The sequence below is a fragment of the Chelonia mydas genome, chromosome 7, assembly GCF_015237465.2.
Source record: "Chelonia mydas isolate rCheMyd1 chromosome 7, rCheMyd1.pri.v2, whole genome shotgun sequence".
NCBI lineage: Eukaryota > Metazoa > Chordata > Testudines > Cheloniidae > Chelonia > Chelonia mydas.
Window position 1 is genome coordinate 53,129,379 of NC_057853.1, and position 25,871 is coordinate 53,155,249.

The following is a 25,871-nucleotide window of genomic DNA, read 5'->3' on the forward strand; positions in this document are numbered from 1 at the left end:
CTCCTAACTCTGTCCAGAGGAGCATCACCAGAGCAGAAAAGCAAAACCATGCCTGCCAAGTGTGGAGCTTGGCTCTGTCTTTGAGAGAGTAATACTAGGGACAGCAGGGAGCAAGGGGGCTGTGCAGAGTGGATCGGGGACTTGGATCCAGGTATTACATCAAATCAATAGGAAATATTTGAATTTCGTGGCTAGAACTTCATTGAATGGTTCTGGTAACAACAGGAATTAGGACAGCTTTGCCCTGGTGGTTTACAATACACCCGGGGCCCTCTGACAGAGTCACAGCCTGTCAGGCTCATTGGCTAGGGTATTCTATATTAAGTGTGTTTAATTGCTCTCTGAGTTTTGTATCTCTTTGCAATGGACTGTCACATTTCTGGGCCTGTGTCTGAAAGAAAATAAAATCAAATATTTAAGCAGGGAAGACAAGAGGTAAACTGTCGTTATAGCATTGTGGTAGCTGTGCTCTGAGATTAGGAGCACCCATGTTACCCAGGGTCAAGAGGTCCAGTGACTGGGGCATGAAACAACAGACTCTTACTCCAGTGGGGCTTGGCTTATAACTGATAAACCCATAGCATGGGCTGAAGAGAGGCTTGTTTTCAAAGGAATCTGCAGATGTTTCACCCCTGTGCCGACAGTATTAAGCATATATGGCCCCAGCAGCCCAGGACTTTCCAGACGGTCCTCTCCCTCCACTTGACAACATGGAACTTTCTTTAAATTGAAGTGACTCTCTGGGAGGCCAGTGTTCCTACCTTGAGCATCCTATGGTACTAATCAGCTGAGGGCAACGCACACCTGGCTCCCTGAAAAACTTCAATGAAGCAACAGGGACAGAGCAGGGAATGCTTCTTTACAGTCTGAGTTTGTACCATACTTTGAATTGGATAGTAGAAGTAGCACCAGAATGACTCCACAGCCACAATGCCCCATGCCCATGCCCTAGGAGCCATGCTTTGCAATGCAGTAGGAGCCACACACTGGTGCACAAGTACCAGGACGTACGTTCCCCTGGGCACTAATGCTGGGTGTCACACTTCGAGGCAGTAGGGACCAAGCACCAGGCCAGGGATTCACACTCAGCTTTCCAATCCAGCAGGATTACCACATTAGTGCCTAGGCTCAGCAGGAGCCAAACACCCATTCCGGGTGGATGCTTTGGGATTTTGAAGCAAAGCGAAGGAGCCTATGGACCATTGACATCACCTCTTACCAGCGCAAACTGCTTGTTGAGCTTCATCTGCTCAGCCAACACGGTGACGTTGTGGAAGAGGTGAGGCTGCATGTGACTCCACATGTGCGGGAACCACCAGAACTCCTTCCTGTGTTTAAGTAGCATGTCATCGCCTTCATCTTCCTCATCTGTACCTGCAGGGAACAGAAGGTCCATAGCAGGAGGGTGGTCAGTGACCTGAGGCAGTGGCTAATCTCAGTGTAATTCAACACTGGCAGCACCCACAGACATCCTGCATTAGTTTTACACACACCCACCATACTCAGGGTGCTTCCAATACCATCATCCTGCTGGTGCTCAGCTCACAAGAGCTGAAGGAAATGATTCGATTGGACAGACAGCGCTTTAGAACCACAGGCTGTTCCCAGCACCCCAATACGCTGTAGGGGAGCTGTGCTACACTATGGGACACTGCAACCAGAGGACACAGACTCAGGGGAATGCTAGGTGGGTGGAAGGAGCTTACCTGTGTGGTAGAATTTCCCAGAGAAGCCCAAGTTGAAAGTGAAATTGGGGACTAATGTTCTCAGCTTGTTCTGAGTGTTCAGGAGAGCCTGTTCAAATGGAACGGGAGAAAGAAAGATTCACATTCACATTCAATTGCTCAATTCCAGTTCAATTCTGGAAGGAGGTACACTAGCACAGAACCCTGTTGTCCTCCATTGTGGCAAGGCACCGTACTCCCTGGAGCAGTGGTTCTGAACCCGCAGCCCAATCAGCACACAGCTGTGGCCCATGTGACATCCTCAGGGCCATACAGGTATTGTATATATTGTGTGGATGCGGCCCACATAACACATAGAGAGCTGCATATGCGGCCCACAATGGTAAATAGGTTGAAAATCACTGCCCTGGAATGGAGCATGAAGCAGGACCATGAGAGCTAAGAGGAGGAATGAAATGGGCTCTTAGTGCCGGCTGGTGACACAGGGCAGGGTGCTGATCATTGTCGCCATATTGATAATTTCTGGAGTGCCAACGATGCACTTGAAGTTGTCCAAGAACTTGCACTAACCCAGCCACCCAAACCCTTTCTGGTCAAGGGGCTACTAGCCTCTCTCCTCCAGAATGAAAGGCCAGAAACTTCAGCTCCCCCTCCTCACTCAGATGTCAATGGCAACAAATGTGTAATGAGCCTGGAATGATGGGTAAGACCAACATTCAAGGCTAGGCTCCAATCCCCACTGTGCTCATGGGACTATCCCATTCCTAATCCCCCAAGGGAACTGATGCGTTAGGGGAAATATGGTCTATGACATCTTCTGGAACCTATGGTAAGGGCTAGTTTACACTAGAAGAGCTAGAGCGGTGCAGCTGCACCACGTCTGGTGAAGCTGCTCTATGCCAATGGGAGAGAGCTCTCCTCTCAGCATAATATAAAACCACCTCCGCGAGCGTGTCAGCAGGAGACATAGCACTGATCACACCGATGCTGAGATTGGTGTAACTCACGTCACTCGTGGGTGGCTGATTCACAGCCTTGAGCGACATAACCTGTAGTGTAGACAAGCCCTAAGTTCATCTAGTGCTTTGGAAAGATTCAGCCTGGCAGTTCTGCAACCAAAGGCTTCACAGGACAGGGCAGCACGGGCAATGGCAATGCAAGGGTGAATGCTCTGTCTCTGTGGTTTCAACACCTGCTTCACCAGGATTACCTGCTTCACCACTGAGATCCCCAACTCATTTCACATAGGGCACTCACTACACATGGTTCAGAGCAACAGCTTTCGGTCACACCAACCAAATGCATAAGGGGAGGCAGTTCCCGTGCTACTCGGCTGCAATCTGCCCCCATAACCTAGCCATGAAAAGCTCCACCTTTATTACCATCTCCAGAGCCATCCTCCTTTCTCTGTGGGAGTGAAAGAGGTCTCCAGCTACTCCCATTTGCTGGGAAGGTGAGAGAGAAGAGAGGAGGCTAAGGAGCTTAACATTCCTCTGCAGAGGGATGTTTAAAGCCTGGCTTGGGTTACCATGACAACACTTCTGTCAGCTAATAAATCCTACATAACTCTGCTTCAGAGTGGGCAGCAAAATCTACTGCTCAGAGAGAGGCACCTTGGGAAAGAGGTGGGGCAAAGGGAGCCCAGAATCACAGAATATCAGGGTTGGAAGGGACTTCAGGAGGTCATCTAGTCCAAACCCCTGCTCAAAGCAGGACCAATCCCCAACTAAATCATCCCAGCCAGGGCTTTGTCAAGCCTGACCTTAAAAATATCTAAGGGAGGAGATTCCACCACCTCGCTAGGTAACGCATTCCAGTGCTTCACCACCCTCCTAGTGAAAAAGTTTTTCCTAATATCCAACCTAAACCTCCCCCACCGCAACTTGAGACCATTACTCCTCGTTCTGTCATCCGCTACCACTGAGAACAGTCTAGAGCCATCCTCTTTGGAACCCCCTTTCAGGTAGTTGAAAGCAGCTATCAAATCCCCCCTCATTCTTCTCTTCCGCAGACTAAACAATCCCAATTCCCTCAGCCTCTCCTCATAACTCATGTGTTCCAGTTCCCTAATCATTTTTGTTGCCCTCTGCTGGACGTTTTCCAATTTTTCCACATCCTTCTTGTGGTGTGGGGCGCAAAACTGGACACAGTACTCCAGATGAGGCCTCACCAATGTCGAATAGAGGGGAACGATCACATTTCTCGATCTGCTGGCAATGCCCCTACGTATACATCCCAAAATGCCATTGGCCTTCTTGGCAACAAAGGCACACTGTTGACTCATATCCAGCTTCTCGTCCACTGTAACCCCTAGGTCCTTTTCTGCAGAACTGCTGCCGAGCCATTCGGTCCCTAGTCTGTAGCGGTGCATGGGATTCTTCCGTCCTAAGTACAGGACTCTGCACTTGTCCTTGTTGAACCTCATCAGATTTCTTTTGGCCCAATCCTCTAATTTGTCTAGGTCCCTCTGTATCCTATCCCTACCCTCCAGCATATCTACCTCTCCTCCCAGTTTAGTGTCATCTGCAAACTTGCTGAGGGTGCAATCCACACCATCCTCCAGATCATTTATGAAGATATTGAACAAAACCGGCCCAGGAACTCAGACTACGTAGAGTATTATCATGCTGCTTTCCAGGAAGGTCTGTTCTTTATGATGTGCTAGACCTTCTATTGACTACTGGTCCTTCATAAGAGCTCACTCAGAAAACAGTACCACACAGGTTCAATCCCACTCACACAACCCCCTGCTGGGCAGGATAAGAGAAATGATAGGAACCAACCAGGGCCTGCAGTGGAAATTCCTCCAACCTTCTCCTGATGAACTGATACAAACAGGTGAGTGATCCCTCATCAGTAAAGGGGGGGGTATTTATAATGGAAGAGAGGGAGTGCGAGGACTGGCAGGCAGGAGACCTGGGCTCTAGTCCTATCCCTGCCACTCGCTCAGTTTATTTTGCCTCCCTATACTCACCTCTTAGGGTGCTGTGAGGTGTAGTTCATTACCATGTGGAAAGTGCTCTGAGATGTTTGGAGGAAAGGTGCCAGAGAAGGGCACAGTGTTACATCTACTAGCACATGAAGTAACCAGACAACTGCAGGCAGGTCCTCAGCCCCACACTCCGCTCACATGACACTGAACTTAGTCTGCTAGTTGCTCTCTACCCCAAGAAACTGCCAGCTTCCTCAGCTGGTGGGAAAGGGGGAGCCTACCTGTGGTCCCAGCTCTTCTTTTCAGCAGCCTGACCACAGGCCAGAAAACCTCCCTCCGGATTCCAGCAAACTCAGACCTAGTCTTATTTTTGCTCTTAATCCCTTGGAGAGCTCTGAATATCTCTATTTGATATCCTCTACTTACCACCATTTGAAGGCTCCTACTGGAATGTAATAATCCTGCTCTTAGCTAGCCAAAAGGGCCACTGTTGGCTAACAAGCACTGCTGGCTCCAGGAAACAAGAGACTGGGATTCAAATGCAGCTCACTACCATTAACTCTCCAGGCCAGCCCAGATCCAACCTGCCTTACAATTGCTATAATCTGATGAAGAATGTCCTCCGGATTCTAAGGCCTGATTTTTCAGATGTCTCAATCCAGCCTGTAATCAGCTGAGAGAACAAAACTGCAGGCACAAGCAATGGATACCTAAATTCCACCACCCAGATTTGTGTGCACAATCAAGATGACGTCTAAATTCTATCACTTGGGCCTTCAATTAATTACCCTCACAACTGGGGCGCTTTAAAAATTATCCTAGGATCCTAAATATTTATTTAAAAACACACATTGGAAAGAAATTAAAAGAAAAGCCCCCATCTTGGTGTGACCGTTTTAAAACAAAGTCTGCATGCTCCCACTGCTGGCTCTGCAGAAGAATGCACCAACAATCACTACAACCTCCTGATGTTGCTGGTGCACAGACACAGCTATTTCTATGGGGGTTAGGAATTCGGGGGGGAGGTGGGAGAAGAAACAAATTAGCCCTGACTGTATTTTTTTCAATGTGGCTATTTAAGCCGCCAATCCTTTTCTAACATGGCATTATGGTCTGGGACATCACAGTGTTATATGGCTGAACAGTCCTTTATATGACTGGACCTTTTTTAGATGTAAAATGTTTCACTTGTGAGGTAACTCCCTTCTCTTCATGTGTCAGTATATAATGCCTACATCTGTAATTTTCACTCCATGCATCTGAAGAAGTGGGTTTTTTATCCACGAAAGCTTATGCCCAAATAAATGTTAGTCTTTAAGATGCCACTGGACTTCTTGTTTTCACTGAAGAGAGCTTTTCACTATTCAGCACAAAACCTCTCTCTCTCTCTCTCTCTCTCTCTCACACACACACACACACACGAAGAGGGAAAAGAAAGTGGAAAGGAGACAGGTAAGGAACGGGGGCTGAGGGGGAGAAGAAGAAAGAAACAACAAGGCTGAGGGGGAAGAGAGGAGACAACACAGAGAAAAGCAGACGGGAGGAAAGCAGAGTGCCCAGCTTGGCTCTGAGCTGGTGACAATCCTGCATACTCGCACACAGGACAGACTCCTCTGCTTAGAAATTGCACCCATGGCAACTGGACTGCATCTGCTTTGGGAATTTTCTGCAGTTTTCCCACTGTTGCTCCAGCACTGGTGTAGCTCAAACAGTGCTAGCAACAGTGGAAGCACTGGTGCAGACAGATCCAAGCATTTTTAGTGCTCCCACCAACGCTAGCAGCAGGGGGAGAATTGCTAAATATTCTCTGTTTAGGCAAGGACAGATTGTAGGGTTCAAAGGGGTAAGTACCAGGATGCCCCAGCCACTGTCAGACAGTCATCTGAATTCCTTTCTTCTATCTACCTTCACCAGTGACGTGCAATCATTGGCCTACACCAGCTGCTAAGCTACCAGACTCACCAAACAAGACTGCTCACCAAATGACTAGACAACTTGTGTTCTTTTAGAGGTGATCTGCAAAGGAGCAAACATTAGACTTGTGGGTTTGGTTTTGGTTTTTTTGGGAGGTGCTTATTTGTGATGCATAAAGAGGGCCTGAAAGGATTGGGGAGGTTAGACAGAAAAACAGGGTTCTGTTATATTAGAAATATCTCCTCTTGACTTCCAGTTTGGCTGGCAGATTCTGTGGCAGATGGGAGAACTAGGAGGATTATGGATTCGCAAGAGATTGAAAACTGAACAAGTGAGAGGGGAAGGGATTCTCTGAACTCTGGGAAAACTTTTTTGTTTTTGTTGTTAACTATGTAACTCCAATTTCTGAAAAACACTTGGGAGGAAAGTTCACCCTGTGAAAGGTCCACTCCTGGATTTAACTGAAGGCTGAGAACGCTCCCATGCCAATTTTTCAGCAAGAACAAGTAGTCAAGGGCTAATAACAAGCAGGAATTTTTTTTAAAAAAGAAAACATTCCCCCTGCCCAAGTCACCTATAACTGGCACACACTTGGCCAAGAAACATGGAGAGTTTTCATCCTCCCTGGGGATCTGTGGAGTTCCTTGAATGTAGATCTGTGAACTGAAACAGCTGGCTGAGACAGCAGTCATCTCTGGGGCCTGAAGCAACGTTCACTTCCCAATCTGCCCTCCCTATCTGCTGTCATCTAATCTAAACTTTAAAATAAAGAGCTGTAGTGGTGCAGTAATGTCCCTGAAATCCAGAGTTCATGTTAAAAGCCCAAAGAAACACCAGCTGTTTTGTCACTGTTAGGATCCCCTCCCCTCCCCACAGCACAAGGCCATTAACAAATCCATGAAGTTAGTTCTTGCTTTAAACAAATAAAAATTTTCCTGGTGCTGCAATCACAGAGCCTCTTTTAAATGGATAAATCTGGGCTTTATCTGCTTTGCCTGAGATTCTCCGTTTACTGATCTCAGATTATTCCTCCATTTCACAGTTAAACCCAAAATGAAACATCTTTTAGAATTATCTGGGTTGGTTTTTTAAATCACTAGAGCAGACTTGTGTCCTGTCTCCAGGGCTTAGGCCAATTGTCTCCTGCTTCCCTCCCAGGGTCAGTGCTCTGCACAGCTAGGAATGGGGTCCCCACCTTTCCCAGTTTGGGGAGGGGTGTCCTGGCTGGGATAATGTAGACCAGTGTCCTTTGAGCTAGGCTTTCATGACATCTGAATGTCCCAAAACACAGAGCTGCAACTGGGATTCACAGTGCCTGGGGCAAGGCGTAAGTGCAGCCCCAGGGTGAATGTGTACAAATACAGAAATAATCGTTTGGCACATATTGTCAGCAACCACTTAGCAAAACAATTAATGATCTACTTTCAATACCTGCCCCTTGTTTCGCTGGTCCGAGGCTTGTGCCTTCTCTCTCTCCCCCTTTGTGTTTCCCTCTTTATCTCCCTTCCACCCTCATTTCCTCTTATTTTACGCTCCAAAAAAACATTTCAGATTTTCTTTCACATTCATAAGATCTTCAGGAATTATTGCTATTTCCCATATAAAAAAACAATTGAAAAAAAAGGTCAGCACACAAAGTAGCAGCACATACTGAACTCCCTGCCGACACAGAAACAACACAAAAAACAGTCAGTTCCCTTGTGAGAGACAATTTTACCAGAAGAAAAATTAGTTGGGAGTAACCATACATATGACAGCAAGCCATGTAACACTGAACAAGACCACTTTTCTGCACATAGTACGAACCAGTAACACTTTGAAGGGGTCAGAGGATGGGGCTGAGACTTTTAGTCTAAATTCCATCAATTACAGTTTCAATGGATGGCAGAGTAACTTTGAGGAGGGTTAGATAGATGTTTAAGTATTATAGGGCAGTTCTTAAATAATAGATGAGATATTGATAATTGATGAAGTGAGCTGTAGCTGTAGCTCACGAAAGCTTATGCTCAAATAAATTTGTTAGTCTCTAAGGTGCCACAAGTCCTCCTTTTCTTTTAGATGAGATATAGTAGCTCAGCAGGATAGCCTGATCACTTCATTTAAAGTCCCTGGTTCTCTGCGTTAGGTAAAAGCACATACAGTACAAGGGCAATTGCAGAAACACAGGAAATGCCACACCTAAATAGATTCCTGTCCAGATTCCACCCCACTCTCTCCCTGTCCTGTCCTTTTCTGACTCCTTCCTCAGTTATGTCATCATCACTCAGTCATGCAGGGCCACGATCAACAAACCCCCAAAATGGCCCCCCTCAGACTTCTCCCCAGCAGTGAGGCCAAGGGGAGAGCTCCTGGCCTGAGCTCTGGGAGCTGCTCTGTGCATCTCCCCCAACCCTTATTCCCAGGTTGCTGGACACTCCTTACTCCCTACACAACAGGTTATCTGCAGAACTGGGGGTGCACGAGCTGAGAAGAGTAGGTGAGTAACCTGAGGAGAGGAGAGGAGAGAGCTCCCCACTCTCCCAAGTGCTGTTCTGAAAGGTCACAGGAGGGTTAAACACTAGACTGCAGCAGTTTTATTGGTTGGTGCCCCAGGTGCCAGCCTTCGGGGCTGAGAGAGGACTACAGGCCTCTCTGCATGTGATGCTCTCAACAGAGGCTGCTCAGATCAAGATGGAGCACTGCATTCTGGGACCGCCATGGACTCCATCACTATATTAAAGATGAGAAAGAGTAGACTGCTGCAGTCATTCTCATCTTTAACCTACAAGTGCTACTCCTGAGGGAATTATGTGCCATGCGCCTGCGCAGAATTCATGTCCCCCGCAGATTTCTTTGCTTCCCTGCAGAAAAATGACTTTCTGACAGGGAAGCAAAGGGAAGCTCCAAGAGCAGTCATGCACCCCTCCCTAGTAGTGCAGATAGATCATTTCAGGCACCCGGAGCAGCTGGCGGAGAAGTAGATCACCGCGGGGCTAGGGACACCCCAGCCGGTGGCTCCTACCCTGTGCCAGGATCAGCTGCTAGTCTTGGCTGGGCTGGAGGTGAAAGAGGATGGGACTTCTTCTTCCAGTGCAAAGAGTGGCTGGGGCTGTGTCAGACCCACCCCCAGAAACCTCCCCCTGTTGCAGGAAGCTCAGCATCCTCTCCTGCTTCCTGCCTTTATTGCTCCTCAGCCACGGAGGGAGGGATCACTGTAAAAGGAGCTGCTCCCCCATCCGCCCAACCCCTGTGCATCCGGACCTCGCACACCTGGACCCCCCAGCCAAACCTCACCCTGTACACCCAGAACCAACTCCCGCCCCCAGCCCTCGATACCAAAACCCCATCCCACTGAACCTCAACCCCTGCATCTGGAGCCCCCTGCACCAGACCCCCTGCCTCCGGACCCCCACCTCTGCACCCAGACCACCCCCCAACTGAGCTCTCTGCACTCAAACCCCCACCATGATGAGCCCCACCTCCCTGAACCAACCTGAGCCCCCACATCTAGACCCCCACCCCATCAAGCCCCACTCCCCCAGCACCCAGGGCCCCCCACACCCAGACCCCGCACTGAGCCCCACTCACCTGCACCTGGAACCCCGCAACGAGCCCTTGTGCATCCAGATCCCCCCACACCTAGACCCCCCACTGAGTTGCCTGCACCCAGATTGTCCCGCACAGAATCCTCTCATCCCACACCTGGATGCCCCCCACACCGAGCCCCTCCACACTTGGATCCTGCCTGGTCGAGTCTGCCTGCCCCACACCTGGTGCGCCTGGCACAGAGGGGCAGGGCCCCATTGTTTCTGGGGCAGGCCCAGGCCTTGTGCTGTGTCAGAGGTGGGTGCAGCCTCATCACTGAGTCCATGTCCCAGGGGAGGGGAGGGGCTGCAGGGTGATCTCCCACCTTCATGCAGCCAGTGGCCTGTGCTCCCACTGCCATGCTGCAGTCTCCGCATTTATTTATTGACAAATAAAACTTGCAGAATTTTAAAATACTGTACACAGAATTTTTAATTTTTGGTGCAGGATTCCCTCAGGAGTAAAGTGCAGCCCATGAGGACTACAGGTCCCAGAATGCAATGCTGCATCTTGATCTGGACAGCGTCTGTTGAAAGCATCACATGCTGGGACATGTAGTCCCCATGGACTGCAGTTCTATGATCGGGGCAATCTTAGGGGCAGCCCTGTGGCTCCTGGCAGATTGCCAGTGCAGCCCTTGATTGGACCCAGGGGCCGTATTTAGGTGCCATTGGGTTATCCCTTCAGGCTTTACCTCCACATCAGACACCTTCATGCGAGTGCCCTCTTTGCCCACGAATATGTCATCGATGTCCACGAGGATGTAGCGGTCAAGCGTGAGACAGAGGCGCTTGCCAGTCAGGTAGGCAATGGCATCCACAAAAACAAGTTTGTGCAGCCAGAAGTTGAGGTTATTGCCGAAGAGGACCCGCTGGATCCCGTCATGCAGACCCAGGTCCTGCACGACAGTGGCATGCAGTGCTTTGTGGGTGGCCAGCTGAGGAATGGACTCTGAAGACTTTGTGCTGGCCAAGAGCACAGGCTCATAGGTGCTGTGGTTTGACTGGAACACAGTCCAGTCATCACCGGGCAGGGGACCCTGCTCCACCTCATTGGCCCGAGTGATGTAGAGCAGGGGGGCACTAGGGTTGATGTGATAGTCCCGGAGCCCTAGGTTAGAGTGTAGGAAGAGGGGGAATCCCTTGAGCTGAGCACTAAGCAGGCTATTCTCATTGGCTTTGAAGAACCCTATAATCCCCACTCCATACTCCACACAGTATTTGTCCAGCAGCTCCCGGTTCCAAGCATCTAGGTTCACATATTTAAGGACATTCTCATAGATGATAAGAGCATAGCGGCCCCTGTCCTTGTCTGTCAGGGTGGGCATATCCCCCTTGCCAGGGGCAATCTCTGTCCTGTATTTAAACCGGCTGGATTCCAAGATGGCCACAATTTCCTGCCCCAGCTGGGAGTAAATGCTTTCCACAAAGACTAGCACCACAGGTTCAGTGCGCGAGGTGTCAACGGATTTGGTGAGCCTCCAGCTGGCCCGGGGCGGGATCGGGGGCCTGTGCTGGTTGCTGCAGTCGCTGAAGGGCAGGGGCGGTGGCTCCTTGATTTTGGGGCTGTTGGTGACATAGTAGGCCAGGAAGCACATGGAGATCAGGCTGAAGGCAATGAGCAGCAGGATCAATCTGTGGAGCTCCAGCTGTCGCACGTGCCGCACCACTTTCCACAGCTGAATCATGGTGAGGCGGGTGGCCCACCCCCTCCTCAAGCTTTGCACTCAAGTCGCCCTGGAGATCTCCAGCGCCACCGTGGCAGCATCCAGCAGCAGCTCACAAAGAAGAAACAGTGGCTGCAGAGCAAGGGAAAACTAAAGCGAGCAGCTTCTAGACTAGACTCCCAGGGATCTGCCATTTATCTCAAGTAACCATGGTCCTCAATTCCCATCGCTCCTCCGTGTGCTTCCCCCGCCGCCACTCCTCTCTCTCAGCCAAGTCCTAGGGAAGATGGGGTGTTTTTAAACACCTTTGTTTCCACGCCCAAATCAGTCAGCCATCCTGTGCGCTGAGTGTGGAGCCGGGGAATCCCACCTGACAGTCTGTTCCTCAGCTAGCCGCTTGCCATTCACATGATGGCACCTTCTAGCTATACCTGCAGTTAAAGAGAGAGACAGACTTTCAGTAAGTGTTCATAATATTTAGCAGGCTACAGGGGCTCAAAATGGTGGGATCAGAGGGGCTGGGGTAGCAGATGGGCATGGAGGTAGGGGAAGGGCAGTCACAGATCAGACCAAGCTGCTGGTGGTAGGAAATGCACCATCAGTAAAGGAACTCAGGTGAGCTGAGGAATGACTCCGTTGGGCTTTCTAGGAAGGGATCTGCAGGGAATAGAGATGGTGCTATTCCCTCTGCTGGGATTCTCATACACTGTGATAACAGGTGCCTGCAGCATTTGATGTCCCCCACCCCTCCTTGGGCCATCTAGGGCACTGGGCACAAGAGAGGAATCCCCTCCTACCCAAGCCTCCCTGTCACAAGCAGTAGCACGTGGGCCTCACTTCCCCCCTTTTAACCTACTCTTGTCATAATAATGTTGCCCCTCTTCCCTTCCCTCCCCCCCCCCCCCCCGCCACCCAAATTGCCTGCTACCTTGTGGACTCTAGAGCTACTGCGGTCCCCACTCCCAAGGGAAAGCCTCTCCAATTGCAGCTAGCTCTCTCGCTCCTCCACCCTTCGGAATGACACCATCCCAGGTTCCCTGGCTCCTGCTTTGTGAGGCTGCCCTGATTCCAACAGGAGACCCTGCTCCTCCTGAGCTCTCGAACTAATGAGGCCTTCTCGAGTCCCGAGGGACGCTGTTATTTTAACAACAGAGGACACCTACTCCCCACATGCATACCATGAGCTATAAAAAGCAAAGGCAGGGACAGCAGTTTCATTTTTATACGTGAGGAGGATGCCCAGCGGCGATGCCTTTCCCCAGAATAGGAACTCTGATGCTCAGACAAGTCAGCCAGCTTTCATCTGAACATATATATACTCTGCCAGTGATATGTGCCTGACTGACAACCCTGGAGACTACTGATCTCCGTAACAGGCTCCTTGATGCATCACCAGTGCAAACCTTCCCATGGTACCAATGTGTCTCATATACTGATCTGGGGGCCTTCCCTAGGGCACCTCTAAGGATGAGAGGGGAGTTCAATTAATCTTTGATCTCTGCTAAGACTGCCAACAAGGTCAATTAGTGCCAAGTGACTGGATAGTGATGGGGTCGGAACACCTGCTTACATCTCCCACTTCCCTCTCCATTTCACATAGGCCACTGAAGAGCATCATGCCATCTTTCAGTCCCGCACAGCCTGGGTGCATTTGGGCCAGGTTACAGGTTAAAGCTGTATATCTCATTACTGATCCCCAGCTCTCCTGTCATTTTTATACCAGCAGCCTTGTTTCACCACATGCTGTTATTTTTACAGGAAAAGATCCCCACAAGGACAGACAAGCACCAATCCTTCCCAGATGCAAAACACCAGGGAACTTATAAGATCTGCCCTGATTTCAAAATCACTGCTTCTGCGTCTTTCTCCTTGCCAGAAAAACGGTTACCTAATGCAAAGCAGCTTCCCAGGAACTAATCAGGATACAATTACATTTGCTGGGGAGTACATGGATCTCACTCACTCTCATGCACACCCACCCCTTCCCAGCCAGGCAGATGATGAGCACGCACCAGGGCCCTGTCACAAGGAAGTACCAGATGTCCCACACTGAGTCAGTCACATGTTCACAATGAGCTCTTTCTGAAAGTCACAAATAAACCTGAAACACACAGATGCACAATGCACACACAAACATTCCCTCCTCACCCTATGCAACTGGCAAGGCACGTCACAGCTGTTTACCAGCAACAAGGAGAAGAGAAATGAGGGGCTGCTGAAGTGGACCATTCAGTACCTTTTCCCTGTCCCTCCCTCTTTTTAGCCTTTTTGCTTTGATTTTTATTATTCTAATGTACTTGTACGTTGATTAGCCCTATTTGTCTCTGATTGTAAAAGAGGGCCTGTTTATCAAAGAAGGGCTTTAAAATCAAATGCCACCAGAGGAGAAACTGCTCATGATTCAAAGATGCTGAGTTTGTAATGTGCATTTCGCAACAGAAGAAAACTACATCAGGGAAAAGATCAATTCACAGCTGGGGCCAAAAGTCAAACTGTAAAGGTCCCCACCAGGCTAGTTTCTAAACTCTTGGTATTACTTGAGACAGAGATGACAAAGCAAGTGGGTTGATAATGATATAAACATACAGCACCACCACCTTTTACCTACTCTTTACTAACATTAAAATTCACAGTGCCTCTTGATCTCAGCTCACCAAGGCAGAGACCACTTCTTTGCATGTGTCTGTGCAGTGGCTAACACAGTGAGGTGCCAAACCTGACAGAAGACATACTTTACACATGGGGAAACTGAGGCACAGCGAGGGTGACTTGCTCAAGGTCACAGTGGAAGGGTCAGGACTAAGAGACCCAAGAATCCTGCTTCCCCATCTCCTGCTGTAATCCTAGACAGCCCTCTTCACTGACAGAGCTGGATTCGGACACAGCTGCCCAGCCAGCAGGAAGATGCTGCATTGCCTTCATCACAGACACACTGACTATTTTTGAAAGCCTGGATTCTAGAAAAGTATACTGGGGGTGGGGTGGGGGGGCTCAGCACCTCTGAAAATCAGGCTCTTAAGTGTCTCAAAGTCAGACATCCAAAAATGCAACACCAAAACTCACTGGTCTTGATTGAAAAACAATCAAGAAAATGACTTTTCTGCCTCCACTGTGAGCCTTCCCACGCTAACTCTGCAAAGGGGGCCTCAGCACCATCACCCTCTTGTTTGGCACCAGAACTCTGGAGGCACTTTACATTAAATGGGACAGCACTGAAAGGAGCCAGTGTTCCAAATAGGGAGGACAGTAGCTGGACAGAAAGAGCCAATGTGCTACGTCCTTTCTATAAGGGAAGTTCCTGCTCTACAGTTGGGTCTACCAGGCATTACAACCCACATATCAATGGGCATTAATTGCTATGAGAAACGCCCTTTACTCTGCTTACACAAATGCACTTCCCAAGCCCACTCGGGTCCTTGGTTACTGAATCCTGCCTGTGAGAAGGGGTTTTAGGACTGAGAAGCCAACTGCATACCACAGAGCTCACCTTTTCCTCATCCCCCTGCCTTGGGCTGCCACGGAACACACATCATCTCCACATACACGGCACAAGAGGTTCTTCCTGCAAGGATGGCTTTAAGAAGAACGTAAGGAGGTATCTGTAAGCCAAGGAGCCCATGGGCGCCGCACAGAGGTTAACAAATAAATGCTGACTGGACAGAATTTGCAACCTAGAGGCCACTAGAAAGGAAAATCCCACAGTGCCTGAGGCACTGATCTTTAGGGAAGCCTGACAATGCAACCTCAAAAAACAGCCTGGAAAGCAGCACTAGTTCACTTCCCTGGTTCTATTCACCCATCTATTCACCCTCCCCTGTCAGTGCTGGACCATGGCTCTCTACAGTACAGCACTACACCTTCAGTCTTCTGGTTATACTTCTCAAAAGGAGAACTGGAAGACAACTGGATTGTTCTTTTTAAAATTGGGGTGAGCTGGGATTTAAGTTACCCTGCTGCACCTGCAGTGCCCAGCTGAGGGGCACGAGGGAAGGATACCCCCTGCACTGGGGACTTCTGAATCATGTGAGTGTTTGGATAACAATGACTCCATTCAATGGTCCAGCAACGCTCCCAAACAAGCCCCCATTTGTTACATGGGTGAGTGCAAAAAAACAAGTTAAAAAGAGGCCTGTATCAAATCGCTGCTCAAGAATCTGTCAGTTCTGATCTCTCTAACAAGGCCTCCCAGCCAGAGGGCATGCCAGCTGGCACACCCCGCACTGAGCTCTTTGGGGACTGCTTCAGCTGGTTTAGTTAAGAAAGAAAAAAAAAACAACAAAAATTACATCAGAAATGGTGAGGGAGGCATCCAGCAGCCACCCCTACCCAAACTGCAAAGCCCAGGACGATTTCCAGGGGGAGGAATTAAACAGTTCCCTCTTACAGGAAAAGAAATTACCTGTCCTTTCCTGTATAGTGGGTCAAACTCATGAGGATCTAACACTTCAGAAATATCAAGTTCATGGAGAAGTCAGGGTCTGTTCCAGTCTGGGTGTAAGTTTGCCAAGACCACTTGATCTCAAAAGGTATAGAAGCAGGAGGTCAGAATGTGCAGCCAGGACTAAAAATTACATTAGTCCAGGTCCCAGACTCACTGTGTTCAATCCTGCCACAGAAGCACTGCTAGATGAATGCGCCAGTGACAGTTTTAAGGTTAGCTATCTCACAAATCACCAAGGTTAAAGCAAATGCTTTGTACCACTTTGAAGCGAAGATTCTCAATTCCATAGCGACACACAGCATTAATGTCAAATTTCAGCTGTTTGTGAAATAAGAAGTACTAAAATCATATTGCAACTGTCGTAGTATAAAAGCAGAATAGGAATCAGAATGATGTGGTTTTAGATCTGCTATGCAGCCATCTGCAAAGGCCTGGAAATTATTTTGTGGGATCAGTCCAAAAGCTTTCAAGATCAGTACATGTTCCTAATCCCTGGCTCTGAACCAGTGACCAGAAACAGTCAATCTCCACATTGAGTGCACAGAAACTGAACCCATCTGGAATTCATGGTCTGCCCAGGGACAGGGGAGGTATCGACAGTCTGATAACATCAGCAAGAACTCCTGTCATGTATGGGATCCACCTTCTGACTGCACTACAGAAGGCTCACTGCCCAAGGAAACAACTTTTCTGGTGCAACACTCCCTCCCCCAAACCCCCGGTCATTAATCATCATCTAATGGATTTCTAGACCCCACAATGACAGGCTCCTCTCCTTTGTCAAAGGACTCCAGTTCTATGCTCTCCTCCCTACACTTCCTATGCAAGAAGAGCTGCTCTGGACACCAAAGACATAGCACAAACTGGTTTATACAGTAGTTACAGAAGGAATCTAATTGATTTTCTAGTCCATTCATTCCACCTTAATACACCATCTCCCAGGGAACACCACATTTCCTTTTTAAGAATAAGCATTTTTTTAAAGTAGAAATTCCAAATTCTTGGTGCCATCAGGATAAAAACAAAACAAAAGTCAACTCCATAGTGGAGCAAAACTGTGAGACACCCCTGCCTCTCCACTCCTCTACAGCTGGATCAGCACTAGGATCTGGAACTACCTGACAATGGTTACCACCCATGCATGACACCCCCTCTCCTGTGGCTGGGCAGTGTTTGGTCACTAGTGTAGACAGGGCTTGTTTAGCTCCAACTGCAGAATGAGCAGTCAGCCCTTGGGTAGGCAGGAGGCTGATTACTCTTTGTGTGACAGGTAATGAGCTTGGTGTGGTCTCTGTATGCTGTGTGTTCAAACACAGCTCATTGTGAGGGTGAGGGTAGAGCCATAACTGACACTGATTGCCAGCTAGAGCCAAAGTCTTGGACAGACAAGGCCCAAAGAATGGAGAGCTCTGGCAGGAGATCAGCTCAAGCAAGAAGCACCAGCAGTTGCTGCTCTGACAGACGCTGAGACAAAATCAAACCAGTTCTGTGATCTGCCTGGGCGAGTCACCCTGAGGAGACAGGCTTCTTCTGGCAGGGATCCAGGGTAAGTGGGAAAGCTGCCAGCTGGCCGACAGGCCCAAAGGCAACATGAGGAGAAGGGCTGGAAGAGGAGATAGCAATTACTTCTCTTCAGACAGGTGTGTAACTTCACACCCCCTGCATTAGCACAGCCTGCATTAACTCCGCCCAGGGCAGAACAGAAGGGAACTGAGCAGTAGCCTGGAGCTCAAAGTCACACTGCCAGATCTCTGAGATGCTCACTAATCTGCAGCAGGGCAGCTCCAAGCTATCTGCCAGGGGTGCGGCTGCACAGGACCCCATGATTCCCGGGGGCTCTGGCTGTCAGCAGCTCCTTCCAGCACACTCTTCTGACCTCCCACTCCCACGACTGGCACCCTGATCAAAGCCACACACTCCTCCTGGCCTCACCCCACTGACACACACTCCAATGACATCCTCCCAGCTGTCAAAAACCTTCCTGATATGTACCTTCACCCAGGCCAGCTGCCAGCCTAGGCCCCACCAACCAGCTACACGGATTGCCTCTATGGTGTCGCTACACTACAGTTGACCTGACTCAACTTCCTAGGCCCAGGAATTTCAGACTGTTGCATGCACTGATGTGCCGCTGGGGTTGGCTGTCAGCACAAGCTCCTACCTGTGTCGCACGATCTGGGAGGGGAAGGCAGTCTGTCCCTGTCTGGCATCCCAGATGCACAAATCAGAAAACAAAAGAAACCTTTACAAACAAAAATTAGATACTGCAGCATTCAGCAATTCTGAGTGCTACCTACCCCAGTGAAAGGAATGCAAGGAGGCAGCCTGCCAGCTACACACATTGGCTGGAATGAAAAGGAGAGTGTGTGTATGCCCTGGCAAGCAAGTGCATGGAAAGGTCAGTGCTCCCAGCCGCTGAAATGATGTAACTGCTCAGTGGCTGACCAAGCCCTGAAGTTAGAAAGAAGCGGGATTTCCCTCACAGCTTAGGAGTCACAGGTATCCAAGTGGAACTTTCACTTCCTCACCTTATATGTGACAGAGCTCTCACTTCAGAATATTAGCCCATTCCAAAGGCTTTATCCCTTTATTCTGGGATTAGCTTCCCTTCTCTCCTCTGCCCTTCCTCACTCTCTCAGATCCCCACACCAACTGCTTGGAGTGGTGGGGAGGAGGAACAATGCACAGGCTCCTTGTTCCCCACACAAAGACAGAGCAGTGAATGATGCTTCCCAGCCCCACCTGAATGATGAGTCAGGTCCCCCCCAAACCTGGGATATTTCCACACTAAGCACAGGTTCGCCAGTACACTAGCCATCAACCCAAATTCTTTATCATGTAAAATCCCTCCGGTTTGGACATGAGCACAGGAAATAGCTGCCATGCTTTCAGCACTAGATATGGACAAGGATCTAACCTCCATTCCCTAACACGCCTCTCTGCCACCACTCAGACAGAAGACTGGTGAAGAGAACAAACAGCTCTCTCTGCAACCAGCCTCTGACAGATAACCTAACCAGGCAGGGAGATGCACAAGCACCAAACTCCAGGCAGGGAGTTCAGCAGACCTGAGGTGTCTCAACTGGAACACCCTGCTGGAGCATCCAAAATCAGGACCACTTTCAAAAGTTTGGCTCTCAGTAGACATGAGACCAGTCCAAACGTCTTACAGCTTTTCCCTTTGCTTTTAGTGTTTCCTCTTAAAATCCCATCTTCAACCACCAAGATCAAGCCTAGTCTGTGTTCAGTCTCTTCCCTGCTGAGGGGCTGCGCCTTGCAATGACCCTGACAGAGGGACTCCAGGATCTAATGTGTCTTTCCCATCTTGAACATCTCAGTGCATACAACAGTAGGACTCAGTTACATCAGAACTGTCACACTGAAATCTCTTGTGAGACAGCAGAGGAAAAAAGCTCCAGCAGAGGATGAAAACCACCGGAGAGGCCCCCATGCTTACTTGCCCTTGTGGTTTAAACCTTGCAATTACAAGGGAGCCACAATTTGCTTAGGTATGCAAAAGAACAAGTTGCGTGGCTGTGTACCGAGGCTCCTTCCCGCTTGCCATGGCTGGCTCGTATAAGTAGAAAGCCTCCTGCAGGCAAAGCACACAGTTAAAGGGATCAGAGTAACAGCCGTGTTAGTCTGTATTCGCAAAAAGAAAAGGAGTACTTGTGGCACCTTAGAGACTAATCAATTTATTTGAGCATAAGCTTTCATGAGTGAGCTGTAGCTCACGAAAGCTTATGCTCAAATAAATTGGTTAGTCTCTAAGGTGCCACAAGTACTCCTTTTCTTTTTAGTTAAAGGGATGTTTGTCTTACCATTCGGTTCTCGATGGGCAGACCTCCAATTAAGCACACAGCTCCCCAGTCCCTTTGGGGTAGGGGCACTGTTAAATATAACCTGGAATATTTTCTTTAAAGAAAAAGAAACCACATCCTGAGCCCAAGCAACCCCAGCCGCCATTCCACGGGATGCATATGTGCTTTTCAAGGTCTCTCTTCAGGGAAGAAAGGTGGCCACCATGGAAGCCCCATCTGTGGAAAGATATTAGGGTTCTATGGCCATTCTCTTCACCACATGGTCAACTCCCCAACAATATCTGCCCCACAGGGGCCTAGAGGGCAGGCAGGTGGGGGCCAGCTCAGGGGGATGAATCAGCCCAGGTCTGAGCTACAAGGGGGACCTTGCACCTGGAGGACAGTCCAAGGCCTAGCTATGAAGGGTATCAGTCTGCAGGCCCAGCTACAGTGGTGTCTGGGACACAAAGGGATCCAGTGTAATTGGTCAAACTTGAAAAGTGGCGTGAAGCTGGCAACATTAGTCATTGCTAAATCAAGCAGCAATTTCAAGCCCCAATCCATTTGCTTCTTATGTCCCAAACTCCATTAAATAACGCACTGGGATTTGATACACAAAATGCACATTTGGCAGGTTTCGGGCTACTCTTAACTTTGTGAAGGCACGTTAGCACTGCAGAGATAGAGGGATGCAGTATGACAAGCAGCCTGGGAGAGGATCCCAGCGCCAGGAACAGAAATTCCCTTCACCACCACACACAAAAAGCTGTGAAAGGTGTCTAACACCGTGGCACAACCTATCCCCACTATCTCCTCTGCTCTTCACACATGGCGTCTCCCATGCTACAGAATACCCTAGGGTGTGAAATCTCCCTGTTACCCTGCAAATTCAGAATCTCGGGGATAAGCGTATGCTGCTGCTACAGCTTTTGCAGACTGGGCCCAATGTGCAGAGCCCAAACTGGGCCACTGGGGGTCCATATAGTCACATCCAGTAGCCAGGGCTAGCTTCAGTATCTCCAGACTCAATAATGTTAAGGGGCTAGGAGAGGAAAGATTTATGATCCTCTTCCAGAGAAGGGGTGAGCTCTCCCAAGAAAGCGTCTTATAACACTGATGTTGCATACTATGTCACTGCAAGAGGCTCTGGTGCTGGCTATTGCTTTAGAAGTAGCTGACAAAACATGTCAGGGAGGTGGGGAAATGTAAAGTACCTCCCTTATAGTAAGGTCTGCTTTGGTGTGGTCTCCCTTTAGAGATGGTCTCATCAAAAATGAAAAGGAACAGGATTCTATTTAAGCTTTTCATACCTGTTTAACCAGTTTCTGGGAGGTTACTATTGTTTATTAACTGAAATACACTAGTACCCAGAGGCCCCAGTTGAGATCAGAGTTTCAGTAGCCCGGTTGCAAACAGCTTACACTCTAAATTAAGACAAAATGCAGTAAGCGGGTGTTACAAGGAAGGGAAGGGAAGGGTGAGGATGACCACGGTTATGGTGACAGGAAGGTGAGTTATACAGACTAAGGGCTTGTCTACACTATACAGCTTTTAGCGACAAGGCTGTCTCTACACAGCTTTGTCACTAAAAGTCAGCATGTGTGAACGTTCTCTGTCGGTATTTTGTTGGCACTTTTGTTGAAAAAATACTTCCAACCCCGAGAGTGGCAGTAGCTTTGTCAGCAGGAGAGTGCTCCTGTCGACAAAGCCACATTCAGAATGCCGCTTGCATTGGCAAAACTTTTGTCTTTGGTGGGGGGGCTTTTTAAAGTACTCGTGAAAGACAAAAGTTTTGTTGTCAAGGTCGCAGTGTAGACAAGCCCTTAGTCAGGCAAACAATCTGCAGGCGTGAGGGGAGTTTAGGTTATTTAAAGATATAAACAGATGAGAGACACTGCATGTCATCAGTAATCTCTGCTGCCTTGCCTGTATCAGTTAGAGGCATCGTTTCAGAAACATTGGGGGTGGGGGTGCGTGCAAAACTGTGTCAGCATATGGAACATTATATGTGATTATACGAGATCCTGCAAAGTCGGCCCGAGGGGGGGGGGGTAGGGGGGAGAAGTAAAGCACATAGACTTATGAAAAGCCAGTGGGGGACAAACCAAAGTTGGGGGTGGGGGGCAAATACCTCCTCCTTGCCCCTTAGCAAATGGCATCCCTGGTGTCAGCTGCCTGTTTTTCGCAGGCAGCATGGCAGAAGTAAGTCTTGAGGAAGGATCTGGAGGAGGACAGCATAGCAGCTTGGGGAAGAGGCATGAGAGACAGTGCGAATGCGCCTGCTGGAAGAGCAGGCATATGGATAATAGAGAGCTGGAAGCTATTGTTAAATTTGTCTTCCTCTGTGTGGGTGGAATTATTTCATCTTTCAAACCATCTGCACTCATAATCATTAAAAAAAAATCACAGCAATGCAGGCAAACACAGTTACTCCCACAGTACAAGGTTTGCCTTGCCACCACATTTACCCCTACTCCCTACGAAAAATCCAATACCCTGCTTTTATGAGTGAACTCCCACCACACAGAAAGGTCTTGTGCTTAGACACTACTCAACCAAGGGTAGATAAAAATCATGATTTAAAAACAATAAATAAAAGCACTGGATTTTAAATTTAAATAATGATTTTTATTTAAAATTGATTTTGTAATTACATGTTGCTAGCTCTTCATTTTCTTCACATTTTACAGACTTTAATTGCCCAAGTGGGTGTTTTGTTCTTGTTTCTTTAACTAACGAACAACAAGTACAATTTTTGATTTCACTTACAGATTTTTTTCTACTGTGAAATTTCACATTTAAAATGCTGCTCTATGCTAAAAAGACAAATCCAGGGCCTCATTAATGTCATTACTGCGAGAACAACTAAAACTGAAACACAAAACTGTCAATAGCCCTATCTACAACCAAAACCAACATCTGGATACTGAACTTCCACAAGTCAAGCAGCTTTGATACTGTGACCAGGCTTTGTTCCTCCATCAGCCTTTGCATTTCCTACTAAACTTGGTTAAAGTACAGACAGCCCAAACAATTTTCACTGTTAATACTGAAGCAATTTTATTTGGCAGATTTTGTGCCACTAAGAAAAAAGTTCTTAATAAAAGTACAATTGTAGCCTGTGATGTTGAAAACACTTACACAAATGCTTAATTTTAACTTTGAAATCAATGGGGCTATTCAGATGAGTACACTTACATACCTGCTTAAGTGTTCGCAGGTTCCTTAATTTTCAATATTTGTTTTTTTGCCTATGGTAGTTTTGTAAATTCAAATAAGATACCCTACCAGCAGTGGCTTAAATAAACCATAAAAAACAAAGCATTTACGGCTTAGTTTATTATAAATTTAATCAAATGGCAATAACACACATTTTCAAGTTCATTTTACAAAGCCTCAACCTGATGTAAATCAATTATTTAAATTGCCCTGCACTCGACTTTGGATTGGGGAGGATAGGAGAAGCTGGAAAACAGAATCCCTCCACAGACAGGGAGGCAGATTTCAGCCTTATTGAGGAAGACAAAACTCCAAGACCTGCTAGAGCAGTGGTCCCCAACCTTTCTTGTGGGAATAGCATATTGCTGAAGACTGTGGCGGGCGCTAGACACCTCGCTGCCGAAATGCCGCCAGCAGTTAAGAAGTGATGCTGCCGAAATGCCGCTGAGAAACTGCAACACTTCTCGGTGGCATTTTGGCGGCGGGGTGTCCTGTGGGCGCACCAAAATGCCCCGGCGGGCGCCATGGCACCCACGGGCACCGCTTTGGGGACCCCTGCGCTAGAGAATGGAACCAATTTGTCTCATTCTAGGCTTTGTTTTCTTCAGCATGTAAAACACGAGCTGACAACTGCACCCAGCATTTGTATCCTGGTATCCAAGCAGCTAATGCAGCATGATTACAGCAGTATAGTGGGTCTCATGCTCTTCCTTGAATGTTTTCAAAGAAGAGATGTGTTCCAGAGTGTAGAGGGTGGGAGCTCATTCTGCACAAATATCTTAACAACGGACTCTTATGTTCACATTGTATCTTTCACTTTAAAGGATCCCAAAGCATTTTGTACACTATAAAGAACGGTCATACACAGCGAAATCTCTACACCCACCGCTAGGGCCTTGTCTACACTAGAAACAGCAACTGTCACCACCAGAGGAGTAACGGTATTTGGGTCCATGTGTTTTTACCACTGTGCCGTGAAATCTATGTGAATATACCTGAACCCTGTCTATACTAGCAACCTAGAGGCTGGCAGGTGCTATAATACCGGTACTAATTTTACTCACATAGAAATTCCCTTAGGATGAAACATGGCAGCTGTTTAACAGCACACAGACAACAGTACATGAGAGTTTAGTGAAGAACACTGCAATCAAACAAAACTGTTGTCAATATAAAGGGAAGGGTAACCACCTTTCTGTATACAGAACTATAAAATCCCTCCTGGCCAGAGGCAAAACCCTTTCACCTGTAAAGGGTTAAGAAGCTAAGATAACCTTGCTGGCACCTGACTAAAATGACCAATGAGGAGACAAGATACTTTCAAAGCTGGAGGGGCGGGGGTGGGGGGGGCGGACAGACAAAGGGTCTGTGTGATGCTTTTGCCGGGAACAGATCAGGAATGCTCTTCTACTCCTTAAGTTAGTAAGTAATCTAGCTAGAAATGCGTTAGATTTCCTTTTGTGTAATGGCTGGTAAAATAGCTGTGCTGAATGGAATGTATATTCCTGTTTTTGTGTCTTTTTGTAACTTAAGGTTTTGCCTAGAGGGATTCTCTATGTTTTGAATACAGCAGAATATGGACCCTGGACTTCAGAAAAGCAGACTTTGACTCCCTCAGGGAACTGATGGGCAAGATCCCCTGGGAGAACAACATGAGGGGGAAAGGAGTCCAGGAGAGCTGGCTGTATTTTAAAGAATCCTTATTGAGGTTACAGGGACAAACCATCCTGATGTGTAGAAAGAAGAGTAAATATGGCAGGCGACCAGCTTGACTTAACAGTGAAATCCTTGCTGATCTTAAACACAAAAAAGAGGCTTACACGAAGTGGAAGATTGGACAAATGACCAGGGATGAGTATATAAATATTGCTCGGGCATGTAGGAATGGAATCAGGAAGGCTAAATCACACCTGGAGTTGCAGCTAGCGAGGGATGTTAAGAGTAACAAGAAGGGTTTCTTCAGGTATGTTGGCAATAAGAAGAAAGCCAAGGAAAGTGTGGGCCCCTTACTAAATGAGGGAGGCAACCTAGTGACAGAGGATGTGGAAAAAAGCTAACGTACTCAATGCTTTTTTTGCCTCTGTCTTCACGAACAAGGTCAGCTCCCAGACTACTGCACTGGGCAGCACAGCATGGGGAGGAGGTGGCCAGCCCTCTGTGAAGGAAGAAGTGGTTCGGGACTATTTAGAAAAACTGGACGTGCACAAGTCCATAGGGCCGGATGTGTTGCATCCGAGAGTGCTAAAGGAATTGGCGGATGTGATTGCAGAGCCATTGGCCATTATCTTTGAAAACTCATGGCGATCGGGGGAAGTCCTGGAAATCTGGAAAAAGGCTAATGTAATGCCCATCTTTAAAAAAGGGAATAAGGATGATCCTGGGAACTACAGGCCGGTCAGCCTCACCTCAGTCCCCGGAAAAATCATGGAGCATGTCCTCAAGGAATCAATTCTGAAGCACTTAGACGAGAGGAAAGTGATCAGAACAGTCAGCATGGATTCACCAAGGGAAAGTCATGCCTGACTAATCTAATTGCCTTCTATGATGAGGTAACTGGTTCTGTGGATGAAGGGAAAGCAGTGGACATGTTATTCCTCAACTTTAGCAAAGCTTTTCACACGGTCTCCCACAGTATTCTTGTCAGCTAGTT

The 25,871-nt window shown here is 48.1% G+C and overlaps 1 protein-coding gene across 10 annotated transcripts in view; it reads right to left on the minus strand.

Annotated features, from left to right (window-relative positions):
* NDST2 (N-deacetylase and N-sulfotransferase 2) overlaps positions 1-25,871 on the minus strand; it is a 239,567-nt gene that overhangs the window by 19,931 nt on the left and 193,765 nt on the right. For 9 of the 10 annotated variants that reach the window (XM_043550909.1, XM_043550913.1, XM_043550914.1 and 6 more), the window contains 3 exons: positions 10,790-12,192; positions 1,707-1,794; positions 1,220-1,374 (listed from right to left, as the gene is read on the minus strand). In XM_043550909.1, coding sequence (XP_043406844.1) covers positions 1,220-1,374; positions 1,707-1,794; positions 10,790-11,782 — 1,236 coding nt within the window. In that variant the 5' untranslated portion in view covers positions 11,783-12,192. Of the gene's footprint in view, positions 1-1,219; positions 1,375-1,706; positions 1,795-10,789; positions 12,193-15,248; positions 15,589-25,871 lie in introns of those variants that run through there. The other variant, XM_043550915.1, reaches the window with a different exon arrangement.